The sequence below is a fragment of the Coffea arabica genome, chromosome 8c (genome assembly GCF_036785885.1).
Source record: "Coffea arabica cultivar ET-39 chromosome 8c, Coffea Arabica ET-39 HiFi, whole genome shotgun sequence".
Lineage (NCBI taxonomy): Eukaryota > Viridiplantae > Streptophyta > Magnoliopsida > Gentianales > Rubiaceae > Coffea > Coffea arabica.
The window spans coordinates 34,100,674-34,114,097 of NC_092325.1; the positions used below are offsets into that span (position 1 = coordinate 34,100,674).

A 13,424-nucleotide genomic window follows, 5' to 3' on the forward strand; every position below is an offset into this window, starting at 1 on the left:
TTAACGAATAGTGGGAGATTGATGCAATTCTTATAGCTTTTAGTTGATTTAGGTCTGGGTTTTTTTTTGTTTGGATTTATAAATTGCTTATTTATATGTGAGATGTCAATGGTGATAATTTGGAAGGAGAACTTGAAAAAGGTTATGTTTTTATACAAATCAGATCGAGAGACTATGCTTATAACAGTAAATAAGTGTATTTTTATTTTTGTTGTTTTCGCTATAATCTTTTGTGATTAAGTTTTGTCAAAATATGGATGGGTAAATAGTATTTTGGAAGATTTCTCTTTTTTCTTTTTGTGCCTCAGATAGCTTAAGGATAATCGCAGAAATCGAAATAAGATCCTCATTGGGATTCTTAAATTATCTCATGCAATTAGTGGCGTTAAATTGTAATCTGTAGAATTCTAAGTAACTAGCCTGGATTATGGTAATGGTTCAGTTTTGTTGCTCTTGAGGATGTTTTGCACCTGAGCTGATGATGATCAAGACATGCAAGATCAATAGTTCTATGATCATGATTTCCTAAGTTACGACTTGTAGTTCATTATATTTGATGATTAGGACCATACGCATTAAATTGGAATATTCTATTGGCATCCTTTATTGTACCAAATGAAGTACTATCAAGACAAATTCTGAATGGAAATATGCCATTTTTTGAAACCTATACCAAAGAACCCTTATTCTTCAACCCTTTTACATCCATTCTGGTGAATTTGAGAAATTTAAATAGCTGAAACTTGTGTAACAGAATTCATCAATTATATAATGACTTAGATTTGTTAAAGAATTTTGGATTGTAAGATTACAATAAACTTTTTGAACATTCTGCAATAATTTACTTAAGAGGAAGAAAATTGCTCATGTCGTCAAGAAATCCTGGATGTTTGACAAGATCTGCATTTAACATATCCAGTTTAGATGGCAACTTATATAGATTTCTGTATAATATTGGAATGATCTTTTTGAGCATTCCGCAAATAATATTCTCAAGTAGAATATGATAATCTAGAAAACCCGATGTTTGAAAAGACTCCGGATGCAGTTTAGATTTGTCAGTGCCTCTCAGAAATCTGCCCCTTGGCTTTACCTTAGGCTTAGAGATGGCTTGCTGGATTGGTCTTTTTTTATCTATTGATTTTCATTGTGAATTTTTGTGTCCAAAGCTTGGTTTTGACTTTCTTGGTTTTGCATCTGCATTACCGCATGAAGCTGCAGCCGGGGAAAACTTCATTGACAGAGTTTTCATTATGGGTCTATAGAGACTGCATTTTGGAGATCTCTTTTGTATGTGTATAGGATTATATGTTATTTTAAAGTTTCTTTTATGTAAAAAAAAAAAAGAAAAAGAAAAAGGAAAAAGGATGTTAAATTTGTTGTATGTTGTTGACGTAAAACATATCTTGCATCTGAAATATTTTCATTGTGTAATTATTTGATTTGGTTTTTCAAAACTTATTCATTGTCGTAATAAGATTTTAGACACGAGATAATCGCTTGTTTCTCTTATCAGTTATATATAGATCTTTAGTCTATATTGTGTTGAATCTTGTATCTCTTGCTATTATGTAGTCATCTTTATCGTGTTGAATCCTATTTCTCTTGCTATTATGTGGTCATTTCTATATTTTACAATTAAATAGGCTTCTTATCCGACATATTTGAGTATTGCTCTCAAAACGTTGAGCTTCCTCTTGAATTTGTTCATGAATGACACATTTTTTATGCACATCAAATCATGGCAAATACAGTTAGTCGATGCAAGATGACGTTACATGGTATATATTACTTTGAAATTTATGACATTGCCAATCCTATTCAATTAGTAGGTAAAGCAAAAAATGACTTTTCGTAACTTAGTCACTAAGTTAAAATTGTGGCTTATTTTCGCTGCTTAATAAATTTACAAAAACCTAATCCTAAAGATTTTGGTGCACCTTTATATAACTTTTCATGCTTATTATCTAAATTTGAATAATTGGATATTTCTGGGCAAGTCTAAAAGTTACACCGCGCATCGCGCTGTGTTATCCTCCTAGTTTTATGTAATGTGATTAGAGTCTTGTAGTGTCTAATTCATGGATGAGACTTCAAGAATTAAAGGATCTGAAATCAAATCAGCTCCTTTCCCCCATTTTTTAAATTCCACTCCTCCTTTATTAATTTTTTTTTTAAGATTGGAACCTCATAGTGATCAGTATTAGACAACGATATAATTGAAATTTTTAACTAAAGCTGCTACTAGAGGGCTTTCCATCAATTTCAATTTTATGTACAAAATCGTAGGGTGTTAAGTTAATATTTTTTAAATTATAAGAGGATTATGTGATAGATAAAATCAAGGGGATGATCTAATTAGCAATTCATGCCTAAATTTCCCTCTCGAATTTGTCACTTTATTTCATCCGTGGATAAAGGCAGTGGAAAAGAAGTGGAAATGCAATTTAATTATAATCATAAAAAAAATTCAGGAAAATAAGCAAATTTTGTCGATACTTCATTGGCTATAATTTCAGTGAAAAATTAGTGTTTCATCCCTCTTTATTTTTGCGTATTACCAAATAGTCTCTATTATTCAAGAATATCTATTTAACCACTTGTGGATTTACACAAAGTGGAAAATAGACTAAAATCACCTCCAGTGACAAGGTTAATTAAAAAATTTTTCACATACTAGACACAAGAAGTGCCTAACCACTTTATATAAAGCTACAGGGAAATTATATGGTCAATTCAAAAACCATAGTAGGGATAAAGTGATATTATAATCTTACCACGGAGCTATGAACAAGCCAATCCGAGCCACATATCTGGCTTTTAAGCTCAGACTCATTTAATTAATAAACCAATATCAAGCCTGACTGATTTCTTAACCAAGCTTAAATCATTTCTCTTAAAATAAAAAAGAAAAAAGACGTGTTGGAATGAGCTCAAGCTTGGTTCCTATGTCATATTGCAACCCAACAAATTAACATACTTGATCCATAAATGCATAAAATGAATTCAAACAAGCTTTTCATGACCTGAGCTCGAATCAGTTGGTTCAAATAAATGAGTTTAATTTTGTGGTCAGGCCCGACTAATCTAGTTAAACAAATGAGGCGACCTTGAACTTATATAAGCAGAGCTTGCAAATAGCTCAGTTCATTTAATAGCCCTACTTGTTATATTCCATATTTCATGCGGTCAATTACTGTAAATGGACGTGCTTTCTTCTGCGTTCATTGTCATAAAAATATAGATGGCTTATGCGAATAAATTGACTAATATGGAAAGAGCATGGTAAAAACAGGGAGGTAACTAATATTTTACTCTTGCTTTAGGAAGTTTAAAACGAGCATGATTGATTTCGAATTCTCACATTTCACTTGGATTGGCCTTGAACTTGTGCAACTAATGACAAGTTTTGAAAGATACTAGAACTAAAGTTAGATTAGAACCTAGACATAGGAGGTATTTGGTAAGTGGATTTGAAGACAAGGAATGGATTTCAATTTTAACCATACCCATACACGATACTCCCTCCGTCCCGAAATAATTGTCGCACTTCGGGTGTTGTGCTTATTTTCAACAGTGTCAAGATTTCAAATGATTTTGATGTAACTTTCAGTAATACCCCTGTTCGGTTTCTATGGAGTACTCACTTTTTGACTAGCAGAAAGATATTCCCGTGCCTCAAGAAAGTCTCAGCCGTTTTTTGGGAAAGTTCCTTGCACGATTATTGTTTGCATTTGCTGTGGAACTCATGCATATCAAGTGCAATTCTTGTAATTTTTTGGGGCCCATCAAAAGCTTAAAAGAATCTGGTATATTTAAGGGCATGAGATGGAAATGGGAGAAAGTTTTTATTGCCAATTATGGTAAGTGACATTAATTTTGGGACAAACCAAAAAGGAAAGTATGACACTTTCAATGGGACGAAGGGAGTATTTGTTTTATATCAAACATACTAGAGGATGAAAATCTGTGCAACGCGCAGGTGTTGGGTGCCTCTATTTAAAATTTTTTACATAATTCTTAAGAAAAATACAATAAAATTGAGAAAATAGAAAGTATTGCAGATATAAGTTATTAAAAAAAGCATGTATATAAAGTAAGTCTCATATCAGTTGAAGTAGAATTACCCATCAACAAATCCTTTCACATCCTACACAAAAATAAAGTTAATTTTTAAATGCACATAGTATTTCTTCTACATTTGTTGATCAAGAGCATAGAAGGAAATGTCAAAAAAGGCTAATTGAATAACATAAAAAGAAAACATCCAAAGTTGAATTTATAATATATTACTTTTTATTATTGAACATCAACATAACAAATGAGAGCAAAAAATTTTGTTTAAATGTCAAATAGATAATTCTCATCCTTATACTACAGCTCATTACAAGATTAGAAAAGTTTAACACTTAGCTTTATTCTTAGTTAGTTTTATCTCATCCACACCAATTTTGACAAACCTGACACTCGAAAAAAAAGAGTCAACCTTATAAATATATTATGGAAAGCTTAAAAGCATCACACAAATAATTTGGAAGTATCAGACAATCCATCTTAACTATGATTGAGGAAGTCCCTAAGTTTTTGTGCACATAGAATCCAAAATCCAAACAAGTTGATGCCTAATATATTTTTGGTCTCATCAAGCAATCCGTCAAGCAGGATGTGGCTTGGAGCATAGAATTTATAATTGTTCTAATCAATAGGAAAACAAAACATAACATGATCCAAAAGCAGGATTTTTAGAAGAAAATAAATTTATAGGTTCATATTGATGGAAATCTATTGAGAACTAATAAATTGAAGTTAAGAATTGGCTTGTAGAACTTATTGAGGATAATTTTTGCTCTTTTGCGTCTCCTAAAGCAATCAATAATGTGGGCACCAAATTTGTTGCATTGGACAAACAAACATGAGTAATACTTCTTTGGGAGCTCAAGGTGTCTATTTCATAAAGCATTCTTGAAAGGAATAAGTGACCCATTGTCACAATTTAACCATAAAGAGAATGCCCTTCACACTCCCTTGAAAGATACACACTATAGGACAAGTGAAAATTTGTTTCTTCTTTGATAGTACATCTCAATCATAATGGTGAAATATAATAGAAAAACACCCTCATGTGAAAAGAGTTTGTTTGGGAGAACAAACCCATCATGAAGCCAAAATGAGAAGAAATTGCACACATGAATTGGAGTTGGAAGCCATAAGTAGAAAGTGGTTAATGATATTTCTCAATATTTGCTTGCAAATGTGGTATTTTCACTACTAACCCTGCAATGATGATCAAACATTCACTATATGTTTCAAAAATTCCATATGAATATAAAAAATTCCACTACTAACTTCTCCTCAGAGGATTTTTTCTTACTCTCCTAGTGGTACTTTTGGATCTTTGATCTTTCTCTTGATCATTAAAAATCCTCCATTTCGCGTGATCATCCACTGTGACTTTGAGGCAGCTCACCAGCTTGTCACGTATAGCTTTGATGTCCATAGTTGCGGAATAAGACATCAAATCAATAACCCATTTCCAGTTCTTTTTCCTATTAGAACAACAACAGACTCTGCCATTCCCTCGTGACATCCACTTGATTTTTCTTCAAAATTTTGAAGCTTGTCTTCCCTTCATCTTTCTTTATTTATCTTAAAGATTTTCTAATTGGTTGTTGGTACAATTTGGGAGTTCTTACCTGTCCAAACTCATTGAACCGTATAGACTTAAGTTTTGACTTGTTTATGTTTGTTAATATGCCTCAATAAGAAAAATAATGTGCTTTTGGTCCTATAACCTTTTGGCTTTTCCACGTATGTTAAGGACAACACCCAAACCTTTTCTCCTACTTCATTCATCACTTGCTTTTCCTTTCTTTACCTCCAACCCATCAAAGGCATAGAAGATCAGTACAGAAGCTTCATCTTCAACTTATGGACTGATCACTTTGTGAACCCGATCGTTGCAACCTCTATGGCTGCCATGGTTGCCCAGCCACCTCCGGATGGTGGGCAACCTCCTTCTACGTCACCTGGGTTTCGCAAGAAAACATTCTCTAAGCTATTCTCCTCCGTTTCAGCGCCTTTCCCCAACCTTCAGGTTAAGGCAACCTCTATGACCCATCGTGGAGAGCCGGCCATATCTTTTTCTACAGCAGCTATGGAGTCCATAGCGACTCCCTTTCGATTTTCACTGGTCGGAAAGTTTTCCAGACAGCGGCCAGCAATGGAGGCTGTGCGCAAATTCTTTACGTCACTCGACTTGCATGACTCGTTTTCCATTGGGCTGCTTGACGCTTGGCATGTCCTGATCAGGTTGATCGAACAACGAGGTAGATTTCTTACGAGTTTGGACAAGGAGTATTTGGTATGTGGCTAGGTGTCTTCAAATGGTCTAAAAGTTTTCATGTTGGTAGGGAATCTTCACTCGCTCCAGTTTGGTTCAATCTGGCCAAGCTTCCAGTCCACCTATTTGATAAACAATGTTTGTTTCAGATTGTTTCATGTTTGGGGCGACCTCTTTTCGTCGATTCTGCAACGGCTAATCTCACCCGTCCTAGTGTAGCGAGAGTATGTGTTGAGGTTGACTTGTTAAAGGAATTACCATCCCGTATATGGCTACAACTAGGTGAGGGCTTGGGTTTTTGGCAGCCATTGTTACACGAGCACATGCCAAGCTATTGCTCCCACTGCTATCGCCAGGGGCATGAAGAGGCCGAATGCCACATTAAAAAGCCAGAGCTCCGGTCCAAGGGGTTATCAAAATCTGACCCACACATACAATGGAAGGAGATGGCTAAGCAAACCGGCTCGGCTCTTGCTGCTAAGGATATTGCACCTTCTTCAGTAAAACCCGTGGTGACCTCTTCTATAGAGGATCAGTGTAGAGTGGTCTCGTTGCCTCCTGTGATGACGACGGAGCCTACTGGGCAGCTACAAGAAGACGAGGAGATGTTAGTAGAATCGTCATCCGCTACTGCTTCAGCGGCTGTGGAGCTGCCTGTTGCGAAAAGCCCCGATCAGACGCATGACTTGGTACTCCCTCACTTAGGCACGGTTCAGGTGCGAACTGGGGATGCTACGTCTCCTACCCCAACTATAGGTGACATCCTCTTACATAAAGAGGTAGAGCTGCCGCTGCCATCAGAACCTGTAGGCTCTGCTGCAGCTCCCGTTCTTGCTGCTGAACAGGTCGCTAGTTGGGAGGCTGTCCTTCTGTTTCCATTTTCCCTACCCTCTATGGTTGATGATGTGTTGAAGGCGGCGGCTACTACTATCATCTATGACATGGTTGATCGAGTAGTGGAGAAGACTCTCAAGCAACGGAGGATAGCGATGACGACTCCGAAGGAACAGACGATTCTTCGCCTGAAGAACCCATTAGCACGGGCTGTTTGTCTCCTCGATTGCCAAGGCCACAAGGTACTGTACCAGAGTGTTCTCATTCTGTGACCGATCACCTGAATGTAGACCAGTTATCGGCACTAGAGCAGGGGCGTCAAATAGCTCGAGGTCATGGCATACGGGCCAATTTTCCTTCTGATAGAGAGCTCAGGTCGGTGAAACACAACTCTCAAAATTCTTTTCATGCTTTATCTAATGATTAGTGCACTTTTTTGGAATATTCGGGGGATTTCTGGATCTCCAAATTTACGAAGACTCAAAAAATTAATTTTGTTACACAAGTTGTCGGTGATTGGGATCTATGAGCCTAAACTATCGACAAGAGACATGGAATCAATTCATGTGCGTTTGAATTTTGATCATGTGATCTCTAACCCATCAGGGGATTTTTGGGTTTTCTTTAAATTTCCTTTTACCTACATGGTTGTTGGGGAGTCTGACCAACACTTGTCCATCTCATTTTGTCATCCCCATCAATCCTGTCCTTTTATTGTTTTCTTTGTTCATGCTAAATGTACTGCTGCGGAAAGGAGGAGGCTATGGCCTGCTTTGCTTCGCGACAAGCCTTGTCACGAGCCATGGTATATTGTGGGGGATTTTAACCTTATTTTATCTCCGAATGAGAAGAAGAGAGGTCGGCCGTTTCAGCCATCTCAGGGCTTGGAGCTTTTCCAATTCATGGGAGAAGCTAGTGTGCTTGATGCAGGGTTCTCCGGGTTCAGCTTCACTTGGTGTAATAATAGACATGGGCGAGCAAGAATCTAGAAGTGCCTAGATCGGGTATTACTTAACAATGCGTGTTTAAATGATTCGACCTCGATGGTTGTCTCCCACTGGGTGCGAGAGCCCTCTGACCATGGCCCACTTCTCCTTTCCTTCTCTACCAGGTTGGACAATAAGTCTCGCACTTTTAGATTCCTTAACGTGTGGACATCTAAGGATAGTCTGTTGGATGTAGTGAAGATGGCTTGGCAAGGTGATGTCAGTGGCTCTCCGTTTTATCGCGTATGGGCCAAACTGAAGAGAGTCTCTCATGCTATTCAGCAATGGAATAAGGAGACGTTTGGAGATGTTTTTCTCAACGTGAAGAGGGCCGAGGCAGCGGTGGCCCGGGCTGAGCTTCAAATCGAGGTGGATAGCTCGGAGGAGAATTTTGTTGAGTTGAAACGGGTACAAGCTAAGTTACGGAGGGTCCTGACTATAGAGGAACAATTCTGGAAACAAAAAGCCAGGGTTAAATGGCTCCAGCATGGGGATAATAATTCTAGATTTTTTCGTTCAGTGGTGAAACAGCGAAGATATCGGGCAGCAATTCACAGCATTCAAGACTCCCAGGGCACTTGGATTACTGATGATGGCACAATGGGATGGAAGCCGTGAAGTTTTTTGATGATTTATTATCTGCGGAGTCTTCTTCAGACATTAGACTGGTCCATGTTATTCCCAACTAGAGTTCCGAAATTGATAATAGCTGTCTGGAAGAGGCCCCTTCTTTCGACGAGATTACGAGGGTGGTCTTCTCTATGGATGGTGATAGTGCAGCAGGCCCAGATGGCTTCACTGGAAAGTTCTTTACCTTTGCTTGGGAGGTGGTCGGTCCTGATATCTTTTAAGCGATTCTCTGTTTCTTTTGTGGAGTTGAACTTCCTCGATTTGTCACAGCTACCTCAATTATTCTCATTCCAAAGGTCCTAAATCCGCATTCCTTCTTTCAATTTCATCCTATCAGTGTATGTAACTTTTTGAATAAAGTTATCTCTCGAGTTTTGGTCAGCCGATTAACTCCGATTTTGCCTCGAATTATTTCTCCTCAGCAAAGTGGTTTTGTTCAGGGTCGGACTCTGTTGGACAACTTTCTCCTGACTCAAGAGTTGATTATAGATATTGGAAAAAAAATTTAGGGGACGGAATGTAGTGCTTAAACTAGACATGGCGAAGGCGTATGATAGGATGTCATGGGTGTTTATTATTAGAGTGTTGCGCTGCTTTGGATTTGGGGAAAGGTTCATCGATATGGTGTGGCGGTTGCTGTCAAATGTCTTGTTCTCAATGCTTGTTAATGGAGTTCCGTATGGCTTATTCAAGTCTAGCCGGGGCCTTCGACAGGGCGATCCCCTGTCGCCGGTCTTATTTATTATTGGAGCTGAGGTTTTGTCCAGAGGGTTGAATTTATTATATTCCCAATCGAATTTTGTGGGTTATAAAGTGCCAAGATACTGTCCTACTATCTCTCATTTGGCCTTTGCGGATGACATAATAATCTTTGCCAATGGGTCGACCTCTTCGTTAAAGAAAATTATGCGAGTGTTAGAGCTATATCAAAAGGCATCAGGTCAATTGGTGAACACTAGTAAGAGTGGGTTCCTACTTCATCCAAGTGTCCTAATGGCTCGTTAGGGTATCATCGAACGAGTTACTAAATTTTTGAGAAGAGGTTCCCCATTCGGTATTTGGGACTTCCATTGTATACCGGCAGGTGCAAGGGATCTTATTTTGCGGATCTGAGCCAGCAAATGGTTGATAAAGTCCTCTCCTAGAAGACTCGGCTCTTGTCATCGGGTGGGAAGATCATTTTGATTAAGCACGTGCTTTCGAGTGTCCCCATCCACCTCTTGGCTGCAGGGGTCATGCCAAAAAGTATATTTCATATGATTGAGCGGGTATGTGCAAATTTCTTGTGGGGGACGACTGAAGAGTCTAGGAGGTTTCATTGGGTGCGGTGGAGAGACTTATGCTTCCCACCAGAGGAGGGTGGCGTTGGATTTTGGTCGATTGATGACACTTATAGAGTTTTTTCCTGCAAGTTGTGGAAGACCTTTAGGCAGAATCTCTCACTGTGGGCTATGTTCATGCGAGCCAAAGATAGTCATGATACTCACCCTTGTCAGGTTGCCCTGAGATCTCCTAGTTCAGCAACATGGCGTCGCATGTTGGACGTTAGAGGATTTGCGGAGTTATTTATACTTTGGAGACCTTATAGTGGTTTTTGCCACTTCTGGTATGACAACTGGACGGGGTCAGGTGAATTATATCTTCGAGCGGATGTGCAGGATCATTTGTCCTTCCATGACTTTATTGTGTGCGAGACATGGGATAGCCGCTTGTTGTCTCATGTCTTTCCGCCTAATTTAGTCCAGGCTATGGTGGGCATGCCGATCCCCTGTATTTCTTCGGTGCATAGGATGGTATGGACGGCGTCATCTTCTGGGAGTTTCTCATTATCCTCGGCCCTCCAAGAGGTGCGACAGGCTAAACCCTCATCCTTCATGTTCAGTCAGGTTTGGCATCCGCACATCCCTCTAAAAATTTTCTTCTTCATGATGCATTTGTTGCGGGGACGGTTGCCTTTGAATGATATTTTAACCCGGTATTGTGTTCACTTACCGTCTAAATACTTTTGCTGTTTGGAGCCTAGTGTTAAAACGCTACAGCACGTATTCATGTCGGGTGATGTCGCAAAGGCAGTTTGGAAGTTTTTTGAGCCTATCGATCTCTCTCTGGTCTTAACTTGGCACAGGAGCATTTAACCGTACAATTGGTGAATTGGTGGTACAAGCCTACTAAGTCCGCAAGGACAAAATTTGTCTTTCGGCTCCTACCCATATTTGTGTGTTGGAATTTGTGGAAGACGAGGAATTCAGCAGTGTTTGAAGGGGTTATCAAGGATGTCCGATCTATTTGTCGAGCTATTTTTCAAAAATTGAAAGACGTATACTGGATGAAATTTGGGGAATTACAACAGGTCGCATCTTAGCCCCAATTCTTGGGTTTGGTGGAGCAATGCCCTGATATGGTTAAGTTTCGTCTGGTTCATTGGCAGGCTTCACGGCTATTAATGTTTAAACTTAATATAGATGGGTGCTCCAAAGGAAACCCAGGGTTGAGTGGTGGTGGGGGGATTCTTAGGGATGGCTCAGGGAAGTTCATCTTTGCTTTCGCTAGTTGCTTTGATGTTACTACTAGCTTGCAAGGCGAGGCCAAAGCGTTAGCTCTTGGGCTGAGTTTTTGTGCCCAGAGGAATTTTTTACAGCAGTTGGTGGTTGAGTCGGATTCGCTAGTGCTACTAAAGATTCTGAGGAACGATTACCAATGCCTATGGACGATTAGTTATGAGATCGAGTAGTGTTCTCTCAGGGGAGTATACAGTTCAAGCATTGCTATTGTGAGGCCAATAAGGTTGCGGATGTTCTAGCCAATGTGGGGTGTGCCTTGGTTGAATCGGTATGTATTTATGAACATTTCAGGGACTTACTAGGTGTAGCTAGGGGCGAATATCGGTTGGATAAACTATCCTACCCGTCTATTCGGCGACATCGAGTTAAGTAAGTAGATGTCTTGTATCGTTGAGGTCAGGCTTCTGTCCCCCTCAAGAACTATTCTGAGGCAATAAAATCCAAGCATCTTGGTTTTAAAAAAAAAAAAAAACCTAGTAAATCATCTCCATAGTTATCTTTCCTTGAGTATCATGTATGATAAAAACTATTACATCCTTTTCTAATGAATAATTTCTAAATTTTTCCATTTTCTTTAAAAAAATAATAAATTATGCTAGTGGAAAACAATCATACATAGAGTTTTGTGAAAGCAAGCAAATGAAATTTTGGCGGAACAGAAATACCTCTTTGTAAGATTATACTAAACTAAAGTGAATAGTTAGATTCGCAAAATTCTAATTTATAAGCTTCACAACTTTGATACAATTAAATCAAAAATAAAGAGGAAGAATTGGAACAAGTTGGCCGTGATTGTGATGATGATGATCCAACATAAGTTTCATAATAATTTGCATTCATTTTACCTTTACATCTCTCTTCCCAATTGGCTTTTTCACCCTTGTAAGAAACACAAAGAAATATATGACTTTAGAACAAAATTGGAAAGGCAGGAAACTAATCTTAGTTTTATAAAGTAATAGAAATAAAAAAAAGTTTTATAGAGTGGTATACATAACTGGCACAATTTAATATTAGGAAGAAGAAAGATCTTATATTCGTAAATGTTGGGGAAAAATGGAAGAGCAAGATGCAAATGGATGAATGTGTGAATATTTAGAAATAGTTGTTACTTAGACAATAATTAATTCAATTGATTGTAGGTTATAGGAGACCAAAAGAAAGAATTTTGATTAGTTGAGGTTTATTGATTAGGTCCGAGGTAGTGGAGGTTATATTATAAGGAATTAATTGCACAACAAAAACCATAATTCAATTAAATGTGTTTATAACACCATTGCAGTAATTATACCAACACATAAACTTATATGAGCTATACTCGAGGCAAAAAGATTGTAAATAATTCCATATTTCAGACATACCTAAATATCTCCATAAATAAAAGTTTTAAATGTACAAAAATGAGAACATTTCCGTAAACATACCCAAAAATATGCTGCCATCAGTTGTACCAAAAGTTTTTTTAAAAAAAAACTACACATCATTTCACATTCCCAAAATGCCCCTATTCATGCGGTTGAAATTTAAAACCACAACTCATTTTTATATAGTATAAGGAAAGGAATCAGTTGACGGGTTTCATAAGCCCTTTTTATGAGCTTCATGATTAATTATTAATGAGTGGCATTTTTACTTATCTATTGTTTTCTATTACTAAAATCCATTGCTATAAAGTTACCAAACACTCCATAGATCTTTATCAAGTCGATTGTTATTCTCATATTTATCATACCATAGTGATAGTGATTATGAAAATTGAACCAAATGGTCTTTAATATTCAAATGCTCTCTCAATCATGCAGTGGAAAGATTTCTCATTTTTCACTTCAATTTTCAAAACTCCAACCTCTCTCAAACTCCCAATTGGATCATTTTCTCTATCCACAAGTAAAAGCTTAACCCTAGCCCCATTGCTTGCATTTCTATCTTGATTACTCTTGTCTCTCTACCGCTCTTCTTCGCCGTCACTCCAAGTTTTTTGAGTCTCTATCAGGTTCTCAAATAAAAAATGATGTGGTAGCCTAGTGTGATGCAGCGAACAGTGAATGTCTCGCACTCGAGGTTCAGGAATCG

General features: G+C 38.0%; 2 protein-coding genes across 2 annotated transcripts; both read left to right on the forward strand.

Annotated features, from left to right (window-relative positions):
• The first annotated feature begins 7,818 nt into the window (after positions 1-7,818).
• Positions 7,819-9,011, forward strand: LOC140013497 (uncharacterized). The gene is made up of 3 exons (XM_072062796.1): positions 7,819-8,114; positions 8,286-8,774; positions 8,870-9,011. The coding sequence occupies exons 1-3, from the start codon at positions 7,819-7,821 to the stop codon at positions 9,009-9,011; spliced, it is 927 nt and encodes a 308-aa protein (XP_071918897.1).
• Positions 9,012-9,327: 316 nt separating this feature from the next.
• Positions 9,328-11,521, forward strand: LOC140013498 (uncharacterized). Its single transcript, XM_072062797.1, has 3 exons — positions 9,328-9,730; positions 10,021-10,676; positions 11,219-11,521. The coding sequence occupies exons 1-3, from the start codon at positions 9,328-9,330 to the stop codon at positions 11,519-11,521; spliced, it is 1,362 nt and encodes a 453-aa protein (XP_071918898.1).
• Positions 11,522-13,424: the final 1,903 nt, after the last annotated feature.